Consider the following 23,661-nt stretch of genomic DNA (forward strand, 5'->3'; position numbering starts at 1 on the left):
TTCACCCAGTTTCTGTAGTTTTATCAGCTCTGGCCACTGTCCAGTCTTTGGTGCTAAGATGTTCCCTTCTATCAGCTTGTTAGCTCTTCTTCAAGGTTAGAGCTGTTAATTTTCCACGGTTCGTTACTTACACAAACATTTCCATATCTTTTAGCTCCCTCCCAAATTCCTTTCCCAAGGCACAAGTGGTTAGTAGTTTTGCTAATTGGAAAATTAATGATGTCCTGCAGGACATTAACAGCATGCTATTTGTTCCTGTAGGGAAGCAATCACAAGAGAATATTGTCTTTTTGAAAACACCATTTCCAAGCTTTTGTGATTTTTGAGGAAGGTGTGACTCAAATACATCCCGAGGCCCCAGAACCGGCTGCTAACACAAATAAACCCCACACTTGTTTGTTGTTGGAAGTCGATCCGGTGTTGGGGGGGGCGGGGCTGACTCATCAGTTCTGAACACGTGGGGTTGGCAACGCGGCCCGAAATCCGGACGAGAGCCTTTAACCCGTAGCAGCCGAGCTGACCTTCTCTACGGTAGTAGCTCTTGCGGACATCCCGCCTGGCCTGCACCTGCGGGCAGTAGCGGCTCAGGCACCCCCGGCGCGGCGGAGCCGCGGCTGCCTGGCGGGCTGCGCTCCCACCCCTCCCGGCGGCAGGCGGCGCTAGGCCCTGGCGGCGCCGAGGTTGCTATGGCGACGGGAGGTGCGAGGCCGCGAGGGGGCGCTGTGAGCCGCTCTGGGTCGCGACCATCGTGGCGGTGCGTGTGGGGGTGAAACTGAAAGTGAAGGGCTCGGGCCGCGGCGAAGCGGGATTGCATCGCTGGCTCCTTCCCATGAGTGCCTGAGCCACCCTGGTCTGAGCATGTCGGATAGTTTCGACCGGGCTCCAGGTGCTGGCCGGGGTCGAGGAGGCGCCGTCCCCCTCAGCGGTGCGGGCGTGTCGGAGAGCGGCGGTAGGGCCTGCCTTGGGGGCAGCGGTTCTCACATCTCAGGCTCGGCCGAGCAGCAACACAAAACGGGCGGCTTCTTCCCGCAGCAGGAACCGTTGCGGTCTCCGAAGACGACGCCACTGGGCACCGGATACGCAGGTACTGGCCGCTGTGCAGCAGTTCCTTCCCCGCCCTTCCGGAGGCCCTCAGTGCCGAAGGTGTCGGGGAGCGGCCCCCTAAAGCCCGCCGCGCTCCCCTCCTTTGCGCGCACCGCCCTGCTCCTGCTTCGCTTGCTGCTCCGACACCCTCCCCCTCCCCCACTTCGCCGTCCCACTGAGAATGGAGCCCTTCCCCCCCCCACCTCTCTCTGGTCTGGCCGCGAGGGCGCGTCCTTTCTCCCGCCCCCCGCACTTAGGGGCTGAGAGGCCACCGTGGCCTGAGGGCCAGCGCTCTGCGCATCCCGGGCGCCTGCCTGGCTCCTCTCGGCACCGCATGGAGATCAGCCGCGTAGAGGGCCTGGCAATTGCACTTTTCCTTAGATGATCGGTCATGTTTCTGGGCTATGGACCTGTGCCTAAGTAAAGGTATGATATTGTGTTGTAGCCTGCTTGCATCACCTTTCTGTCCGTCCCTCCCCTTCTGTGCCCACATACCTGTGTGTGTGTTTTATCCATTTGTTAATCTGACCGCAGATGGTCTCAGTCTTGCCTTTATTGAAGAACTCTTTAACTCTGGTATAAAGGTTTGCCAAAAAATAAACCCAACCCAAAGGTAACATAAAGCATTGTTTGTTGGTTAGCTTTTTTTAGGTAGATATCAGATTCTGTTTTCAATAAATTTAGGAGCTAATTTATAAAGAAAGATTTGGAAAGATGTGGTTTAAAAAACACCGTTTCATTGGATTTTTTTTTTTTTTTTTTGCAAATGGTCTATGAGAACATCAATAGTTAAATGTCTTTCAAGATTGTGTTAAAAATTAGTGGTCTTCCATTTATTGACCTTCAGTCTTGCCTTTGCATCTGAAATCTATGAAAAACCCACAAAATCAACAAGCATATCATAAGAAGATTTACTAGTTTCTCAGGTTAGCTCTTTTAGAAAGCATCAGCTGCGGCATCTCCTCCGGCTGCGGTTTGGCAGCTTTTAGAAAGCATGTTTTCACGGGGGAGGAGATGGACGCCCCCCTTTTTTTTGTCACCTTCACATAAACATTGTGTTTGCTTTCTGCCATGTAGAGTTTGCTAAAGTGAAAACTTTATTCATATTTAAGAAAAACAATATATTTGAAAGTATATTTATAGTATAAGTAAAAGTATATTTAAAGTCCAAAAAGTGATGTATTCTGTGCGTACTCTGTGTGAATACATAGTAATTTAGCGATTTCTAAGAAAAACTGTTAACAAAAACTTTTCAGAACACCTGCAACAGGCAAGAATTCCATCTGGATCACAAGATAAAGTTTCAGTTCCTGATTCTGGACCGGAAATGGCTGAACCTCAGGTGGCTGTGGCTCCTGTGGTAATGTCGAAATTGTCTGTTAAAGCACCTGAGTTTTATCCATCAGGATACAACCAGAACTTCAGTCAGAGCTTTGCAGTAAGTGTTTATCTTATCTTTTTAGTATATGCTAATTTACTTCAAGTTAACAATGTTTTCTTGAGATCTTATGTATCAGATAACTTGAATGCTGCATTTGCCAAAGAGATTCCAAAAATTCGGATGATAACCTCCAGAGACACAGTCAGAATGTTAAATGATAATGAGTGAATATTATGCTGTGTATGAGAGCCTTTAGTGTGGGTTATTTTGCTAAAGCTTGCTGCAGATAACCACATTCCTTGTTGATTATACCAAGCATTGATTACACCCAACGTCACAGTAAGCTTTTTGGCAACTGCCTCTGTTGTAGTTACATCTGCACTGCGTTTTAAGTAAAAGCTTAGCTGCGCTTTTATTCAGATTTCACAGGTTTTTGAAGCAAGCATGGGAGAAAGCTTGAACTTTAGCTTTTCTAAGCACAGGCTTTACCTTTCCTAAATTTATTGTGCCATGGGTATGATTGGCCATGACTGCCTAACTTTATGTACTATCATGTGTCTTTTAATTCCTTCGGTGATATTGTATCACCAAAGGGCAAAAAAGTAGGGTTGGGCTTGTTCCTAGCAGTTAACGTACCCACATACCTAATATGAAATGTACTTGCAGCCAGACTAAGGGTAATCTCAGATCAATATTGTAGATTCATCATGTAATAAAAGTTGATACTTATTTTATACTCCCCTTGTCTTCCATATTATTGCTACAGTAATTCTACTCCAGGGAAATTCTATGTGAATTCTTGGAATATCCTTTTGTTATGCAAGCAGACAAACTCTGGTACTATATATAAATAGGTGGGAACTATTACAAATACAATCAAGTGATAATAAACAATTATACTGAAACAAATAGATTTTGAATAACTTAGAGAAAAATACTTGATTTGAATGCTCAACATGGTGGTTTGGTGTTTTGAAGTTTTTTCTTCACCAGTAAAATCAGTTATCTGGATGTTACCAGCTTTCCCAGCTTATTGAATAAAATCACTGTCCTGGATAATACAAGCTCATAGCCAATATACAACTGCTAACAAATGCCAATACGAACATGCTTCAGCGAATGGATAATCTAGGAGAAAAAAATACTACTTTGCCCCACTACATGTTACATGTTTTCTATAAATAAAAAAAAAAAAAGCCATTTGGAATGGCATGCATGTGCATACATATAATTACGAAGTTTTGAGGCCAGCGATGTTGCTTTTCAGCTGTTTTGCAAAAACACACAAGCATGTGGGAGTTCCAGGTTGCTATGTTGTAGGAATATGCTATGAATATAAGTGACCTGTCTATTAATTAAAATAACTCTTAAAATGCTAGCAAAACCTAGAACATTTATTTAGAAGTATGCTGTAGGGACCCTAATCTAATCAGAGTATACTAGGCATAGAATAGTGATGTTTCAGACTTGTTAGTCCTTCACTATTACAAAGTTTGGTGGTTTTTTTTTTTTTTTTACTTTAACAACTGAATTAATTTCATAAACTGGGTCCACCTGCAATAAAAATAAGGAATTTAGCACACTTTACTATTACACAGATTTTCACCGTGAGTTTTAAAATTTGAATCAAAACAAAGTTTTGAGAAAATTTTCTGTTTTTCTGACTTAGAGTTAATACTTAGCTTTCATTTATCATGTTCCCTGGAATTTTTAGATCTGAAATCTCACGTTGTTTTTGCTATTTATTAAGCATTTATTGTTTTAGAAATAATGTGTTGATTCCTTGTTTGACTGTACATTACTGTAATTACTATGTGTGTCCGTATAATACTTGATTATTAGATTAGTTAATCTCCAGTTAGTTCTGATACTTAAAACTATCAGTTACCTGTGAAGATACTTTAAGGGGTACAGCATCCAAGGCATACTGGAATTTTCAGAAAAACTTTACTGGGACTTTGGGGAGGAAAGACCTCCATGGGATTCTCTGTTTGCATACAGCTGTCCATCCCATATGAAGTTGTGGATGTCTGCAGTAGAATTGGTGACTAGATTTAGATTTGGATTGCCAGTAGGAAATGTCAGACTTGTTCTCTGGCATGGGTATATGAGGATAATATGGCTGTCACTCTATCAGAAGGGCATAATGTTCTCACTTCATAGTTTTAGGAGTGAGATTTATATTATCTTAGGTGGAATCTTCCCCCCACCTCTTCCTCCCCCCTAACTAATTTCAAAAAGGAGGCTAAGCAGCCTCAGTGGTAGGTTTTATACTTTTAGCCAAGCGTGAGGGTGCCACTTAAGCTCATACAACATGAATAGGTTATTTTGTACATGCAACAGTCTTTGTACTTAATTTTGCAATAACTTTATTGTAAACTTGTTGAGTACGTATAATCTGAAGGAAAAAAAGCTTGTTCCTAAGAAGTCTGACGAAATCAAATCAATGATAAAGTATTGGTAACTAAGTTCCTAAGTGGAAATGTTGTGAATACTTCTCAGGTATAGGAAAATGGTAATTAGCACGTACTGAAACAGAGCCTGAGAGCAGATTTTGCTCATGGATCTTTGCTATAGACTTTCTGGGTTTTATCTTTATGTAAATTAGAGGGATTTTAGTACCTACTTAGCCTTGTCATTGTTATGTCTTTAAACTAATGAACTGACTCTTAGAAGAGAGGCAAATCTATTACCTTTAAGTTAGCGACTCTTGTGTTTTTGTTGTGAATAATCCAGGATCCAGTCCTATAGCTATTAAACATAAAGGAGAAGGATTAGACAGTGTTGGCCTGACTGAGAAATCATTGAAATTACTGGAAAATTTCTAGTTGACTTTCATGGCTTTGAATCATAAATTTTTAATGAATGTGTAAACTTATAGCCTCCTTTTGGCCAACTACTGTTTAAAAATAGCCAAGAGGAATTTGCTTTACTTTCCCTTAGTTGATACAGTATGTGGTGCTGTCTTCTCTGTTAAATCTTAAAATCTGCTGGTGAGAAACATGAATGGTTTATGTCTAGAAGTTACTGGACTAAATCTAATTAGTTTTTAAAGTATTGAGTGTTACTAATTTAGCAATATATAACATATAATTCAAACATTATTATCTTTCTCTCCCATTTGTTCTGTTCCCTGGCATAGTTACTAAAACCTAGACTGCCTTTGGAGTTGCATATTTAGTATAGGTAGATGAATGTGGTGCTGAGTTTAGCCTCTGTGTTTAGCCTTTTAAATACAAAATGGGAAGAGGAATATGAATACAGGGACACTGATATACCAAATGGGATTGGAGCCCCTTCCAAAACAAGGACATTTTCCTCCAAGATTGACTTTTTATTAGGTGAGGATGAGAGGAAGATACCTTCCTCTCTGCAAAATGAGGGTCTCATAACAACCTGATGGCTGTCAGAAAGAGCAGCTTCTTTTACTAGCTACAACAATTGCACCCCCTGCAACCTGGCTGGAGAGTTTTCAAACAGGTTGTTTGAAGAGATGCTAGTTCAGCTGTATGTGACTAAGCTGCAGTTGTTGCACAATAATGTCATAGTTCTGTGGAACAAAATAGTTTAACTTTATTATACAGAATTTTTACTTGGCTATTTGAAATTGCCTAGTAAAAGTTGATTTCCTTTAGAGAAATAGAATATTTAGCAAGTTACATAGAGGCCTGTTAGCTTTTATTTTTTGGTTTCATAAGCTCCAAGCTGTTAGAATTCTGTAATAATTTAGGTTGGAAAGGACCTCTGAAGTTCCTCTGGTCCAATCCCCAACTCAAAGCAAAACCAACTTGGATCTGGTTGTTGAAGGCTTTATCCTTATGAGTAGTAACAATTTGCCACCGTTTCCTTAAACCCATATTTTTTTCCTATTTCTGGTGGGTCACGTTAAGTAACTTTGTCTTCAGTATTATTCACTGGACAAATATTCTACTTAATTAAACATCATAAGAAATCTTTCTAGTTTTTCTTCTGTTACATTGATGTCTCCTTCATTAGCTAAAGTTGTATACCCTTACAACATGGGTCTTTGAAGAATTTTGGAAAATCTGCATATTTTTTTTTTTCCCCCTACACATTCTTCATAGGTCACGAAACTAATGTCAATACTTGATTTTCAGCAATGTGTATCTGTCTTTCTCCACAGTTCGTATCCAGGGTTTTTATCTTTCACAGATCCATGTTGCTTCACAGTAGAGGAGAGACTGAGGTGTTTTGAAGACAAAAAGTAAAGGATATCCCCTCATTAAGGGAGAATATAATTATAAACCTTATCAATGTATTTATGTCCACTAAGTAAAGAAAAAGTGGCTTATCGTTTTTTAGCTCAAATTTTCATTACAGTAGATATATTTGAAATATTTTTCATGTTAAATAGTAGATCATTTGAGAATTCTGATATCCTGTATGTTACCCTTGTGTCTTGAATCGCTAATTATAAGTCAGTTCTTTAGCAATCCCTCTTCGGGCTCCTGCTTGCACTTCTGAGATCTCATGAGATACTTTCCACAATCTTTTGTATAGTGTGATAAAGTGAATTATTTGTACTGTGTTATTACGAGTTACATCACAAAGTATGTTGCTTCCTATGCTATTCCTCTCATATACTAGCATTGTAATCATCCGGAACAGCATTGACTTTAGAGACTGTTACATACATTCATTTTTTGAATGGACAAAATTAGCAGCCTTCTGTTCCATCAGCAGGAGTATAAACATTGATAAAGTGATATTGTTCTAGTTCCTCCTTTCTTTAGGGAGCAGGTGTGTTTACTGTCTGGTTTTTAACATCAGTAACTGCAAATTAATGCATTACCATTTGAATAGTTTCATTTCATGCCTTGTAATCTTTCATCCATTGCCAAGAGATGCAAATTTGCTGACTTTAAAAGATCAGTTTTCCTGGCTATATTTTATACATGGGAACACTACACTGTATTGTATTTCTGTAATTTCTCCCCCTCCTGCATATTTTGGAGCACTTTTGTGCTCTATGTAAGCTCAAAATATTTTGTTTCCAATTTTCAATTATTTTTCCTTTTACAATTCATATATCTGCAGCACAGTTTGTGTGTGCATCAGGAAAGGGTGTTGTGCCTCAGTTTGGTAGTTTTATTCTTAACAGGTATACTTACTTGTTAGTTTGTTAGTTAATCTTACACCCAACTTGGCAAACTGATTTCTTTTTAATCTGTCTTCTGATGTGTTTTGCTGGGAGACCCTAATATCTATAAAAACATGTTACCTAGTTCTTAATATGATAGGACTACTGGAGCTTTCTGATGCATTGAGGTCTATGCTCTCTAAAAATGTTTAAGTGAACCATGTAATAAAGATCACTATCAAGTATGCAGAGCATCAGGAGTTATTCAAGATTAAGGGCTATATGGTTACTTCTGGAGATAGAAGTGTAACAACTTTTATTTTGGGTTCCTTTTAAATAGCTGGTATATTTTTTCACTGCTATAGGATTCTTCCTTTGAAGATGGATATAATGGCTATCTGACTTTGGCAGAATATGTACAAGACTTCCTAAATCACCTCACGGAGCAACCAGGTTGTTTTGAAACTGAAATAGAGCAGTTTGCCGAAACACTGAATGGCTGGGTCACTGCAGATGAAACTTTGCAAGAACTTGTTGAACTCATATATCAGCAGGTAGCCTGTGTATTCTGTCTTATAACATGGATGTTATGCCTCTGTTACCTAGTGTCCAAGATATGTGTACTAGTAATATTTGTTATATCGTTGTACCTATGTAGTGTTTTAATGGTTTGAATTTTTCTTTTTAGGCTGAAACATATAGGGAAAGATTTTTCTCAATAAACTGAAATGATAGCTCAAGCGTGGGATACTTGGCTGGTTGATAAATTTCCCTGATTTACTCTGTTTCCTTTGCTGTGTATTTGAATCTCCTGGGTCATGTACTACAGTTGAAATTACAGCAGTTAAAGGAGTTATATTTGAATTGCTGGATTTATATAGTAGAGACTGAAGAAACTCTTAAGCAATGTCAATTGTACATTTTTATTCTATCCTACAAAAAAATTCTTCATAGTACTTAAATATTTTTAATTCCTTGGTATTTTAAAAAAATAAATTTATACCTACTGTACACATCACCCTTTGGGAAATGCTCTTTTACTGACAGGCTTTGTTCTTCATTTGGAATTATACCTATTTCAGAACAGCATAATTGGAAAAAAAGGAAAGCTAGTCTGCTGGTAACTAGGTCCAGTCCCATGGATGGAGACCTTGAACTGAACTCTCTACTAATTGGGAGAGCCATTGGAAAGAACAGCTTAATCTGTGTTGCTAAGCAAATGAGCTGCTGTTACTGTCTTCTGGGCTTGCTGCAGAGAATGAAGTCACACTTGTGCTTGCTATTTATTACATTGGGCGTCTCTCACTTTCCTGAGTTGCTTTCCAATTCTACCTATAATTTTATTGGAAGAAAAAAAGAGGAATTTATCCTATTTATAACTTCATATGTGTTAAATAAATTGACTCTCATTAAATGAAAGTATTTTAATGTTGCCTCCTCTCCCCCTATTTAAAACAAGTCCAATGTTAGGGTTGGCTGTGTCTTCCTTAACTGAGAAGCATTGAGTGTTATCAGTCTGAAATGTAACAGTTTTATGTGAAAAATAAAACTTGGCTCAGTGCAAAATGCTGTCCTAGTATCCAAAAGCATATGATCTTAGCTTTGTTGTATGTCAGGATATGATAGTGTTTGAGTGTCAGTCAACTATGCTGCTTATTCTTCTGTCTTGAGCTTCTGCTCAAGTATTTGTTTCCTCATCCTGGTTTATTACAAAACTTCAATTAAAATTGCTGAAGTGTGTTCATAAGCATCTGCTTCAGTGATGTTTAAGCAGATTTACAGATGCTAGGTTTGTGAAGGAAAAAGGCTAAAATGAAAGAAACCTAAGTCCTGTACAGTTTTTCCCTTCATCTGGGTATCGGGTATCTTAGCATGTCTATAAGAATTAATTATCTACTTCCCTCTGTTCTTCCTAATCTATATATGTCTCAACAGAGTAAAGTGCTGTTCTCTTGTTTTCCAAAAGCTGAACACTCTGACTCCATGGCTTAAGAATCTTGACTGTTGTCTAGTTAATACAGTGGATTGTTGCTGTTACAGCAACTGAAATTTCTCAAGATACGTATTGGTAGACTAGCCTTCATGCTTAGATTCTGACTTTTTTTGAGTCGGAGATAAACTAGGATTACCAAGCAACAATAATTCAGGGAAGACATTATTGCATTATAATGATTGATTATTAAGATGATGTGAAGTGGTTTTCTTTGGTCTCTGCATGCTGTGCCAGGTCATAATACCCAAAATTGAATTGTTTCCGTATTTGATGCAACCACAAATACAGACTAATTGATTGGGAAGATAATGGTTTTTAAAAAAAAAAAAAAAAAAATGCAGATGAGGTTTGAAGAAGTTGTGGGCTTTGGTTGTGTGGTGTTTTTGGTGTGTTTTTGTTTGTGTTTGTTGGTGTTTGTTGGTTTGTTTGGTAGGTTTTTTTTTTTTGGTTTTTTTTGTTTGTGGTTGGTTTTTTTTTTTTTTTAAGGAAAGAGAAGTGTAATTTAAGTGATATATTTTTGCCTTATAAAAAGGGGGGCACCTCTTCTAGTCCAAGCAACTGATTGAACCAAAGCACCAAAAAGCTTGTTAGCTATTTCACATGCCTCTTAAAGGAAACTAAAGTCGATTTGACTAATTACTTAAATTTGAGTATCTTCCAAAGACAACTCGGTTCTTTCTAGCAGCGTTATGCACGTAGTACAATTACATTGAGTGCATATTTTCCTCTGCCTGTAGAAGGTAACTAGCTATAATGCACTGACATGCTAATGGCAAGATGCTTTTTTCAAACAAATTAGAAGCAGAAGCATGCAAGTACGTCTATAGTGCTGATAGATGATCAAGATGTAAAAGAAACGTTTAAAGATGAGAAAGCCAAAGGAGAAGTTTAATGAATTCTTAGCATCCCTGAGTTTTTTTGGCAGAGCTGATAGTTACTTAGACCAGAGCCTCTTTTCACTGAAGCTGTATCTGAGAAATACTTTCAAATTCAAGTCTTGTTAGAAGAGAGTTCAAAACAAATGAACAGTAATAAATTGCCAAAATAAGGGGATGTTCTACTTTAAGTTCTAAGAGAGGTTGAATGTAGACACTAATGAATTCCCAATTTTTTCTACCTCTTGGAATTTTCAAGTATCAGATTTAAAGCAAAATATTTTTCAGACAGTGTATAACTTATGTTGTGGAATTTCGTTGCCACCACCTGTTTTTAGATGATAAAACTATAAATGTTCAACGGTAACAGGATTTGTTTTGAACTTGTTTTTGTTTTGCTTTTTTAAAAAAAGGACCCATCAAGAGCTATTAACTGTAATGATACCGTTTTAGCATTTGAATCAGGAGTTTGCTATTCTGCAATTTGCTGGAGCATGTACAGGAGAAAGTATTTATCTTTACTTGCAATGTTCTTGTGCTCTTTTCCTGGGCATTCACTATTGCCCAAAATAGATTCTGGGATAAATAGCACTTAGACTGAATGAAGGTGACTTATTTATTTTGTATTAATGCACTCATTGCTCCTTAAGAGAGTGTGTGTCCTTGAAAAAGTGTCTTAATGTCCACTGTTGATTTTTTTTTTTTTTTTTTTTTTTTTTAAAATAAACAGTTTGTAAGTGACTTTCAGACACTCTTTGGTGTAGGTCACAATGGAGAAGTAGAATTGAGGACACATGGCATAATGGTGGTTGTCTTAAAGCCACAAAATCACATAATAAACTTTTAAGTGCTGAAATGCATATAGCAAAGTGTTGATGAGATACAAAAATTAACATGAGAAACAGTAATTATTAATCTTCTGCTCTTCAGTTGTCTAGTCAACTGTTGTTAAACACAGTTTTCCAAAAAGCTTTTAAAGATGTTTCCTGATAACCTAATCATGACTTTTATGAATAATTTATTTTTCCACTTTTATTTTGGAAGGCCACATCTGTCCCAAATTTTTCCTACATGGGAGCACGGTTGTGTAACTATCTATCTCACCATCTAACCATTAGTCCACAAAGTGGGAACTTCCGACAGTTGTTACTACAAAGGTCAGTATTGGCATGTCATTTTAAGCCTGTTACTTTCTCAGGTCAAGTGTCTTCCTCTTTTGTATGTAACTCTTAACATAGCGTGCAAAGAGGTATGATTTAAAATAGAAGTTTAGATTGAGGATTATTAAAGCACAGTTACATACTGAATATCGAATACATATATTTTAAAATATTTTTATATTTTTTAATATGGAAATAGGATTCAATTTGGGGTTCTGTAGGCTTATTTGAACCGAGTATATTAGATTGATACTGAATTACAGGGTAAATTTGAAAGCCAGTCAACTTTAAAAGTATACTAAATGCACATATATATATTGACTCTTGTCAGGACTTATTTAATTGTGTTTTTCTTTAAGGACTTTTGGCTTTCTAAACTTCAGAATTGCTGCTTATTTTAAAAGTTTCACTTGGTCCACCTATGTTTAGGAGCAAAGGCATGATAAACTTAGATCATCATCAAAATGCATTGCTGTTAATCGGCAGTGGTACCTTATGGAGAAGCTGAATTTTTTATCTTGTGGGTTTTTTAATCATGTTTGTTACTTGAACAATACCATGAAGGAAATCCCTGTTAATGTTGGATTTATCTGATTCCTGGTTTTAAAGTCAACCCAATAGATAACATTCCTTTTAGCACCCTGAACCCATAAATTTGAAGTTGCTTATGTTTTTATTGCTAATATGGATGGAATGGGGGGGGGGGGGGGGGGGAGGGAGATTAACAAGCTAACAATATGAATACAGAGAACTCCTGTTTCTCAGCCCAAGTTTCTACTTGAAATTTTTTATTTCAACTCCGTAGATTTTTCAGTTTCTCAGGTATTTCTCAATCTATTACATAACCATTGAGAATACATTGGAGGTTGTCTTGCTTTCTTTGTTATTTCAAATATTTTTTAATTCTGGTTTTGAACTGCTATGTAAACTTGTATATTTTTTGATACAGTTGTTGAATACTAGAAAATTACCTCACTGCCATGTTATCTTAATCCTCAGTATTTGCATTTATATCTAAATTATGCATCACTGTCACTTAAAATGGTGAGATAAAGAATTTATCGAATAAGTGTAAAGACATCTAAGATAATGTGGGCAGCACCCTGAAAGGGGGAAAATGTTTTTCAGAGTATACCTACTTTATTTCTGTTGATGTTTGGCTGCCTATGTTAAACTTCCTGGACCCATATTCTAATATATAAACTGTGTAACTGTCTTTTACATGTTGCAATTTGCTCTGTTTTATTTTGCTGTCTTAGATATCTCTGTGCTTGAAAACACAATCATGTAATCATATGTGTTCATCTAGAAGGACAAAAATCCACATTGCCTTTGTGAAGTCCTCTCACTTCCTTCACAAATCATACTTCCTAGCATTCAGCATTTAACAGTTTTAATGCAGTGAATAAGTTCTTAGCATTCTATTAAATAAGTAGCATGTTACATATGTTGGGATGTCTACAGATTATATGATTTTTGTTTTAATGTTTTCAGGTGTCGAACAGAATATGAAAACAGAGATGAAGCTGCCAAAGGAGATGAGACTACTCGAGAACAATTTCATGCCTTTGTGTTGTTCTTAGCTGAACTTTACCTGAACCTAGAGGTAAGAAGAAAGTTGCATGTCAGATGGTTCTTCATTAATTTTTGTTGTGTTTAGGTAAACACTAAAATGGAGTATCATTTGAGGTGTGGTGTTATGGTTTTGTGTTTTTGGTTTTTTTTAAGGGAGAGGGGAATAAAGTAAAGACTTTAGAACAGTTTCATTTTAACGTGTGTCCAAGAAACAGATAAACAAAAAAGGACAAGATCATCAGAAGAGAAATGTATAAAGATTAAAAAAAAAAAAAGTGTAAGAACTCATAAAAAGAACCAACCGTAAACCACCTTTAAAATGAAGCTTTTGGTATTTTCTTTTGTCTGGTAAACCCACCAGATTACTACACTTAACCAACATAGGAAATGTTACAACCTAGCAGAAGCAGATCAGGATCAATAACCCATGTAATTGAGTATTCAGCGATTAATAGGAGCTATTATCAAATGCTTGAGGAAGATGTGGGAATCTTCAAAATGAACAATTAAAAATGCAGACCTTTAAAAAGATTTCTTCTGAAGGCTGAGTCCTTGGCTTATGCATGAAGCATGAAATCTTGTATTTAGAACACTTTTTTTTTTTTATGTGTACATACACTTTTTTTGCACATATACATTCTTTGACTCTTATACCTGTGAGTTCAGTAAGTTCACTAACTGCTTGTAGTGTCCTTAAAAATATATTTTTGACTGGATTATTTCAAAGGTTTGATTTAAGCAGATACTATAAAAATGTTCTGCTGGCATGAGGAAAGAAAACTCTTCCATTTTTGTTCATAAGTGGGCCTTGAGATCTAACTTTCACTTTCTAGAAGTAAAAAGGAAGCTTTCCAAAGGGTTTGGGGGAGGGGGAGTTGCCCAGTTTGGTTGAGTATACCGTTTATTTTTAAACCATTTTATATAATTTTTTTTAAAATATATAAATAGTGCCATCTAGAAGTAAGCTACTCTACAGCTCTAGAGAATGTATAACATAGGATGAGAAAGAACATGGGATTCTGAGAATTTGGGATGATGTGGACCACTTGCCAGGCGTTTTGCAGCTTTTTTTTTTTTTTAGCAATTTATTAGCAGAGAAACAAAATGCTAGACATGCATTGTTATGTATATGTCAGAATTGTAAGGATACTACTCAAAGTCTGTGTTCTAGAATAGTTACAGTATTTGACATATTCTTCCAACGGAAGAGCTCAACTATGTTAATCCCAAACCATATCATACAGCATTCGAGAGAGAGAAAATGTGACTAAATTAATTTCTAAAACTTAAGTCTTTTAAATATGGTTTGGTTTTTTTTCTGTTTTGTTTTTTTTTTAATATATTTTGCAGATTAAAGGAACAAAGGGACAGGTAACGCGAGCAGAAATTCTTCAAGAAGGCCTTTGGGAATTACTAAATACGCTCTTCTCTAATCCTGTGGATAATAATTTGATATGTGCAGTGAAACTGCTGAAGGTGAGACAGTAGTTTTAAAAGGAAAAAAAGTGTTGTTTTTTTTTTTAATATATCATCATAGTCGTGAATAGAAGAGGGAAGCTCATGAGTGCTACTTGTTTATATAATTATATGTAGATCATAATATATTTTAAAAACAAATACTAAGGTACTTTTGTTTTTTTTTTTTCTTCTTGAGTTTTTTTTCATCTGGGATAAGTAAAAATAGAATACATGACAGCTGACAGTGGAAAGTGAGGAAAATGAGGTATGGTCATATATGGTTCTTGCTGGTGAACTGGTGGAAAAAAAAAAAATTAAGGAAAAAAAAAAAAATCAAGTGAAAGCCTATTTCTTTGTGCCACAGGCTAGAATGGTTTCCTGGGCCACAGATTCAAGATCCAGGCTAACAGAGGTAGCCATTATTGGAGTTAAGCAACTGCCTGTCATTCTTGGATGTCCAGCTCATATGCTTCCATGTCTTGCGAATGCTTTAACTGGATGCCTCAAAAAAGAAATGAGCAATGCATGAAGTCAGTGGGTTGTGCTTCTGGAATGCATAAAGTGTAGGTGACAATGTCTTATGAAAGTATTTCTTGTCAGAAAGATGAGAATTTTTGCATATCTGAATGAAGTGCTTGAAGATTGGGAAGAGAAAGCAGAAAGGCTTTGGATAATGGGAAGAATATTTTTTCAAAAAGCCCTACTAGACAAGGAAAGGTATGCAGGGAGCATTATGTTTCTTTTTGAGACAATGGATGTACCTTTGGGAACAGTGGAGGAAACAACTGCAAATGAGGAAATATTTATGGAGTTTTATGCATTACATCATTAGTGGAGCAAGCTGTACTTTTTTTCCTTAGTGCTATTATGAAATTGAGCAAACAAAAAAAAGTAACGTATTACTCTAAAAGTAAAATGCGAGGCCATTTGTGTACATATAAGAGCAGTAGAACTGAAGCCAAGGTGCAAAGGAGTAAGCAATCCCTTTAGCTCTCCTTTTGCCACTTCTGGTGTGGGAGAAAACTGTTACCAACTTGAATGAATTGTGGGGTTTTGGGTATGTTCTCTGTTCTGAAGGACACTCAGCAGTTAGGGTTTATCACTTGAGGGTTTTGGGGGGTTTTTTTGTGTGTTTGTGTGTTGGTTTTTTTTTGTTTGTTTTTTTTCAGCAAAAGGTTCTTTATATTGGTTATTTCCTACTGTATTGTCTGCATCATTACTACTGTAGAAATATTTCTCTTTCATGATGAAGACAAGCCTCTTTGCTCTCAAGTTTTACTTAGGAAAAAAATAGGCTCTATGCAGGGAGAAACTTTTATCTTCACAAGCCATGGTTATACTCATAGTTGGGAAAACAATTTATTTTAGGAATGAAGGTCAAAAGCTAAACAGTATTTTTATGGAGTTTTGTTTCTGATTTTTGTGGTTGGTCAGTTTGTTTTTCCTCATTCTTCCCCCTTCCTCCCACTCTATAATTTTTTCAGACTCTTCTATCTTAAATTCCAATTCTGGGAGCTTCTTTTGATATGGTAAATAGGGAAGAAAGGTTTTGCATCATACAGTTTTTAAACCCTTTAAATGAAGTTTGGATGTTTAAGCAGGTTACTTCATAGCAAGTGTGAGGTTGTGTTCAACAAGCATATTCACTCCTGCAGTCAGTCTTTATGTTGAAAGTGATTTCCTGAGGTAAGGCCCACTGAAGAACCTTTCAGAAAGACAGTACACAAATTGGGAAGCTTTCCAGTGCTGCTTTGTTTTCTGATTGTTCTCCAAAGAAGATGCGAGGGCTCACTATTTCTGTGAAAATTCACAGAAGTATTTATTTGGCTTCAGAATAAAAGACAGTTTTGTGGGGTTTTTTGGTTGTTTTTTAATGCAAGTATTTTCTGATGTCTCAAAGTATCTACAGATACACTCCAACATTTGTAGCTAGACTGGGCTACCTCATGAAACCTTGGTTTCACTACTGAAGCAATAAATGTCTCCTGTTGTCCTTTCCATTTAATATAGTGATAGATACAGATTTTTTCACCTGTTTGCTTTGCAATATATTTATTTTTAATTACACCTTCTTGGTGGTGTTATCTAATTACCTAGGATCAAGGCAGGACCACAGTAGAAAACTGGGAATGTGAAACAAGTGCTGACAGAGATGCTTGCTTTTATCTTTGCATTTTATTCCTTTGTATCATTGGATGCCATTCCAAGCATTTCTGGATCATGCAATATTTATTCTGAGTAGATCAGGAATTGCTAATTACTTTGACCATAGTGGCAAACTAATTTTTCGTAGTTTAACTCTCATCTCCTACTGTGCAATTATTGGGCAATGAAGTACTTATTCTTAACAGAAAAGGCTTTCATCCACAGCAGTTCTAGACTGTCTGCTGCTAAAGCGCTCTCAGCAGCAGCTTCAGTCTCACAGATTTGATATATTAAAACTCAGGCTGGCTTGGTCAGATAATTCTTGGCTCCTTATATATATATATATATATATATATATATATATATATATATATATATATATAAAAAATACATACACACACACACACACCCCCAGATGAAATTCTCTGGCATGTCTGATGCTAGGTATGTTTACTGAAGTCTTTCTAAAGCTTACTAACCTATTGTTATTCTCAGGTAAGCCTGTGGCAGCATCTGCAAAAATATGGTCTCTTTTTTTTCATAGCATGTACTTAAAACAATTAAGACCTGACAAATGCTGTTAGTCCTTTCAAACAGGATTTAGAATGTTGCAATATTTCGGTGTCAAGGTGACCCACGTAACAGTATGGTCAAATGCAATCTCCATGTCCCGCTGATGCGCAACTTCAGAAAGATGAAGTGTAACGATTTTTCACAAGAAATCACTGCAATATTAAAAAAAAAAAAGTAACATGTATGCATTTTGTTGTAATGTGACTGTTTCACAGTGTAATTAAATTGCTGGAGAGCTGTTTCAAAATCATGTTTCAAGACTGAAAGGAGGGAAGTGGCTGTGAACTTCTAGACAACATAAACATTGGGCATAGAGTTACCATACTGTCTATAGTTTAAAATAAACTATTTACAAGGTCTATTAATCTGTTTAGCAAAAAAATGTAGGAGATTGGGACCTTCAACCCTCAGGTAGTTGCACAATACATCTAAGTGTTCTGGATTGTTACAGAATCTCTTCTGTTGACAGTTTCTTAAAGTTTTATAATTTGCTTTAAAAAAAAAAAAAATTACTAATCCCTTGTCTTTAGTTGACAGGCTCAGTTTTAGAAGATGCCTGGAAAGAAAAAGGAAAGAATTATATGGAGGAAATGATTCAGAGAATTGAAAATGTTGTATTGGATGCAAACTGTAGCAGGTGAGAAGATGATAAATTGATGTGCGGTGTTCTGTTTTATATTAAACAGAACACCTTAAAAATGTCCAAAACATTACCTTAAAACTTTCATTTACAGAAAATAAGGTGATATTTGGGTAACTTCCCATCAAACAAACACCCCCCCAATTGAAAATTACTTTTTGTTATATTTTTGGTTTTGGTTTGGTTTTTATCTTTTACTAGAGATGCATGTTCTACTTGATGAGATGGTGGTGGTGTTTTGGTTTGGGGGTTGTTTTGGGGGTGTGTGTGGGGTTTTTTTGTTTGTTTGTTTGGGTTTTTTTGTTTGTTTTAAAACCTTTAAGTGTTGAAATCTCCCTTAAGTGCTTTAGGCTCTAAAAGCACGTATAAATACAAAAATACAATAGTGGTGTGTCGTGGTTTACCGTGTGTCACCGGTGGGATGGGAGAGAGAATCAGAAGGGTAAAAGGGAGAAAACTCGTGGGTTGAGATAAGAACAGTTTAATAATTGAAGTAAAATAAAATAGAACAGTTAAATAGGCAAAGCAAAAACCGTGCATGCAAACAAAACAAACCAAGGAATTCATTCGCTCCTTCCCATCGGCAGGCAGGTGTTCAGCCATCCCCAGGAAAGCAGGGCTCCATCACGCGTAACGGTTACTTGGGAAGACAAACGCCATCACACCAAATGTCCAACCCTTCCTCCTTCTTCCCCCAGCTTATATACTGAGCATGACGTCATATGGTATGGAATAGCCCCTTGGCCAGTCTGGGTCAGCTGTCCTGGCTGTGCCCCCTCCCAGCTTCTTGTGCACCCGGCAGAGCAGGGGAAGCTGAGAAGTCCTTGACCAGTGTAAGCACTACTTAGCACCTATTTAGCAACAGCTTAGCACTACTTAGCAAGAACCAAAGCATCAGTGTCTCATCATCGACATTGTTCTCATCCTAAACCCAAAACACAGCCCCATACCGGCTACCAAGAAGAAAATTAACTCTATCCCAGCTGAAACCAGGACATGGCAATATCTCATAGTTTATACTTTTAAATCTGAATTTAACAGCGTTAAACATAGTATACAAATCACTGTAAATGTAAGGGCAAAATGGAATATGCTTTTTCTGGAGAATGTACCTTTTTGGTAGGTTCTTACTACAGGCTGGAAAAGAATGAGTGGTTGACTAATGTATTCTGTTTCTCAATTTGCAATCAACTGCATGCATGAGGTTATTTTATTCTGCTGTGTTTCATCCTCAGCTTCTTGCAAACTTACTAAAAACCTATAGAGGGTTCAGACATTGTGACCTGATCTCTTGCCATATGGAGGGATGACAGCAGGTAGCTGGTAGCATCTGTTGGTTGTAATTTAGCTGCCTCCCAGGGAAGATGAGGAAAATCTTGCTTCAAGAACCAGAGAAAATAGCACAAGTCTGAGGCTTCAAAGACACGGAAGCATGAACCTCTTTTAATAGAGGAAGCAACCAAAGAGATTTTTTTTTTTTTTTTTTTCCTTAATGAGACTCACTGAACTCTTCTCCGTGGACTTGCTTAAAGAAGAAAGCATTTTCTCTTATTTTAGGGATTAAATGGGTGGTGGCATCTAATGTATTGGAGACATTACTTTTCACTGTTGACTTACAGAGTTTCAATGTATATTAGAGAGCTAAAGTTAGAAGCATAAATTAGATTATTAAAATGCAATTTGAAGATCACCCCCTGTTTTCCCCAGTATTATCCTCTTATAAGAAAAGCATTTGTTCCTCGACTTGTGCTGCAATTTTGGTATCTTGATTTAAAAACTATAGCAATTTCTGTTTCATATGGACTCCTTCACCACAGAGGAAGTAGAGAGTGTGTGTCATAATTGAGAGGGACACGTAAAGCATCTAGACTTGCAGGAAAAAAAACTAACTCAGAATTATCTGCAGACTGGACCAAATTTTGTCCTTTTTGGAGCTTTTTTGAGATTTAGCTATCTAGTATATGCAAGATATAGCCCAATTATTGCTTAGCACAAAACACTAACTTTTGTGATGCTTCTATTTATTTCAGAGATGTGAAACATATGCTTCTGAAACTAGTAGAACTACGATCAAGTAACTGGGGTAGAGTTCATGGAACTTGTCCACATACAGAAGCTACCCCTGAAAATGACCCAAACTATTTTATGGTAAGAATGTACTGACACTTCAGTTCATTAATTTAATGTGAATTTAACTTTAATTCATAGACAATTACATTGCTGGAAGCTACAAGTAGCTGTCTCTCTGAACATGTATAACTTACTGTATAACTTTATTCTTAGAATGAACCAACTTTTTACACTTCTGATGGTGTTCCTTTCACTGCAGCAGATCCAGGTACGTCACAAGCTTAGTATACCTGTCTTCTCAATCTTCTTTAAAAAGTTGTAATTAAATTTATGTCCTGTTGAAGTACATAAAAAGTTGTTCTTAAAATATTTGAAACTCATACAACTTAAAAGACAAAATTATGTCTGAATTCTTGGCTTTGTGTAACGCATGTCTTATTCTGTATTAAAAGAAGGTAAATGTTTGAAATGGAGAATGTGCATTTGAGTTCATATAGTTCAGAAGAATTTGTGCCATAGTTCTCAGTGCTTGGTCTCTCCAGGAAGCCAGAAATCTTCAAGTCTTCTTTTGTTTGTCCATTGTTAGTAGCAAAAGGGTTTGTTTCTTCCTTGGTTTCTTTGTTTTCTATAATCTGAGCACAACATGGCATGACATCATTTGAGGTAAAGACATCTGTGACTACTTCTACAGTTCTCTGGGAAAATAGGTATCATTCTTAGAGGTTGATTGATGTCTTGAGAAAACACTGTAGCAGGAGTTTTTTTTTCTAGAATATGTTTTGTGCCATTTATGGTTTCATTAAATAGGCTATTTTCAAACTGTATAGATGTATGTTAATTTAGAGGGCTAGTCTTATATATTACTTGGTCTCATTTTTACTATGCCAGATTACCAAGAAAAATACCAAGAGCTGCTTGAAAGAGAGGATTTGTTTCCAGATTATGAAGAAAATGGAACAGATTTATCAGGACCTGGAGATCAGTATGTTTTCTTTTTGAGTGATAGTGTTTGGTTTTTTTAACAGTAGTTGTTTTTACTGCAGACTTAGGAATCCAATCTTGACAAAAATGAAACTAAATAATAATATTATTTAGCCCTACAATGGAAGTTATGTATTTGTTCAGATGTAAGTTGGTTTGTAATCACACAAGTCTGAAACAAATTTTATACTTCTCCAACTGAGTAGGGCAATTAAATTTCAGATATTTTTGCACACGTACAAACATACTCTCTTCTACGTTTTTAAAAAAATAAATTTGCAAGCAAAATGAAGCACCAGACCTTCAAGTGTTGGTAGTGAGGCAACCTGAATTCATTTGACTGATGTGCATACGTGTCCTAGCTAGAGATAATTACAAAATTTTTGGTGTCTTTCAAAGGGAGGAGGTTGTTAAGTTTCTCTCCTCAGGATAAGTAGTATTCCCTCAATTAAATGGCTATTCAGTATTCCTGTAGAACAAGAAAAGCAACCTAATGGCAAAAGGGGAAGCAATAGATAGGAATATAGTCTGACTTTCTGACACCGGTTTATAAGAATTTGATAGGAAACCAGTAAAAGAAATACAGTCTAAAATAAATTGTTCTGAGCTTTGTACTCATCTGGTTGAAGGAGGAATTTCAGATCATGATTTGATACCCAAAAACATTTTCAGTATTGTTTTTGTGTGATAAGAGTGCTGGTCTGGATTTATATTTTTGTTAGTAAATTAGGAAACTTTTAGATGGCACCTAGCTGAGGGGAGTTGTAGGAACTTTGGAAGATAAATTAAATATGTCATTGGAAATCAACAAGCTCATACTGTGGAAATAACTACCCTCGTGAACTGCTGTGCTTAGAACAAATTAAATGCAAAATGGAGACAGACAGCAGTTAAACACAGCAAATCTGAAGAGTGACATGTGGAAGACTGAATCAACCTTCATGCAAGGTGACTGTGGAACCTTCTTTGTTGAAGGCTTAAGAAAAGCTTAGACAAATCTATCCTGATCTGTCAGCTATTTCTCATGATTGACATCAGGGAGAAGGGTTCTATGTCGAGTTCCTTCTCAAGCCTATACTTCTACAGGAAAGGATGAACAAATAAAATAAATATGTAAACCGCTTCTTTAATGTGCAGTGCTCAAGAAAAAATGCTTTCCTTATTATATGTTTCTGTAGCGCTTACTGTGGTTTTGTGCAGAACACACCGTTTATGGCCTCTGTGCAGATGAGGCATGCAGATTCCTTTGTTTGGAACTAAGGCACAGAAGATAATAAACTGGGCACCTGAAACTAACGCACACTTTTTGAGAGTCAATAGCTGCTGACTTTTTTTAAGGTTGTTTAGAATTATATACGCTATCATGTTCAAGCTATAACTCTGTTGTCCTGGTTTATGGTGATGAACGCTCCAGTTGGACCTAGAGAAAACAAGGAACACTCAAGTTATTTCCCAATAACGTGAGGAGAAAGCAAGCTGTTAAGTGATCCCCATCACTTCTCAGCTTTATTTTGAAACTCTGTGGTAGTCTCCACTTTGCGCAATACTGATTATCATTAATGGGATCCAGTCTTTTCTCTGACCTAAAAGAGAGATCTTTTCTGAAAGACTGGTTACCATGTAATAGAAGGTAATATAATGCAGATGCAAAAGGGAGGTGAATTAAGGTTGCCTTCTTTCATATATCAACAAATAGGAATACAGGTTTTCTATATAAATATGTTTTTGAGTAGTGTGCAACCAAGACAGTTGATGGCAGTATTTGAACTAGGATGTTAACCAACCAAAATTATGCTAATATGATGCTAATTATGTTTTTTGTAAATACATCAGTGCAAATGAATTATTAAATTTTTGAAAGCTTGTATTGCATTATTGCATTTTTTCTATTCTCTTGAAAACTCTTTCTGTCTTTTAACCTGTGGACAGCATAAGATGATCTAAAATGGTGACAAACTGTAGCAATTTGTACATATCTATGCTGCTTTGAGGTTTCTGTTTGTTTTCCTAGTACCCATAATTTTTTTCTTCTTAGTTCCCTTTTAGTAAATGTCATAGTTAACTACTATTTATAAAGCTCTGTTTTATTCTTGACATCTACATAAATATTTCACCTATTTACTGTTTCTGAAAATCTGTACATAAACTTAAATTGGTGATTTTTTTTTTTTTATTTTTTTAGGTATTTTGATGACTGTGATGACAAGATGGATCCAGAAATTGAAGAAGCATATGAAAAATTCTGTCTAGAATCAGAACATAAGAGAAAACAGTGAGATGTTACACATTAACGTTAGTTTATTAAACCAGTTTAAGTATGGTTAAAATACAGGGGGAGACACAACACTTGTACCAAAATAAGGAAGTTTAGTTTCTCCAAGTACTAAAGTTACACAATTTCATTTTGTTAAACAGAATCTGCCAAAAATTGTAAACTTATGCCCTGTAACTTAATATGTTGTGTATATATCATAGTTTATTTTATGTACAGGTATATGAACAGTGTTTTGGCTGCAATAAAATTGACTTTAGAAGTATCATAATGGAAATTAAAATTTAATGGGGAACTGTCCCATAAAATTTCCCTTGGGGGGTGAAAGGGGAAGAATAACTTGATCTAAATTTA

General features: G+C 36.5%; 1 protein-coding gene across 1 annotated transcript; it reads left to right on the forward strand.

The window, feature by feature from the left end:
• Positions 1-858: 858 nt before the first annotated feature.
• On the forward strand, positions 859-23,442 carry LOC309602004 (polyadenylate-binding protein-interacting protein 1-like; the record flags this gene model as incomplete). Its single annotated transcript, XM_082335281.1, has 11 exons — positions 859-1,084; positions 2,340-2,521; positions 7,931-8,119; positions 11,478-11,590; positions 13,088-13,199; positions 14,519-14,644; positions 17,875-17,981; positions 20,015-20,132; positions 20,268-20,322; positions 20,943-21,036; positions 23,218-23,442. 11 exons carry the CDS (start codon positions 859-861, stop codon positions 23,309-23,311), a joined length of 1,416 nt encoding a protein of 471 aa, XP_082191407.1. The 3' UTR covers positions 23,312-23,442.
• Between the last annotated feature and the right edge of the window lie 219 nt (positions 23,443-23,661).

The sequence above is a fragment of the Platalea leucorodia genome, assembly GCF_965183815.1.
Source record: "Platalea leucorodia genome assembly, chromosome: W".
In the NCBI taxonomy this organism is placed as follows: domain Eukaryota; kingdom Metazoa; phylum Chordata; class Aves; order Pelecaniformes; family Threskiornithidae; genus Platalea; species Platalea leucorodia.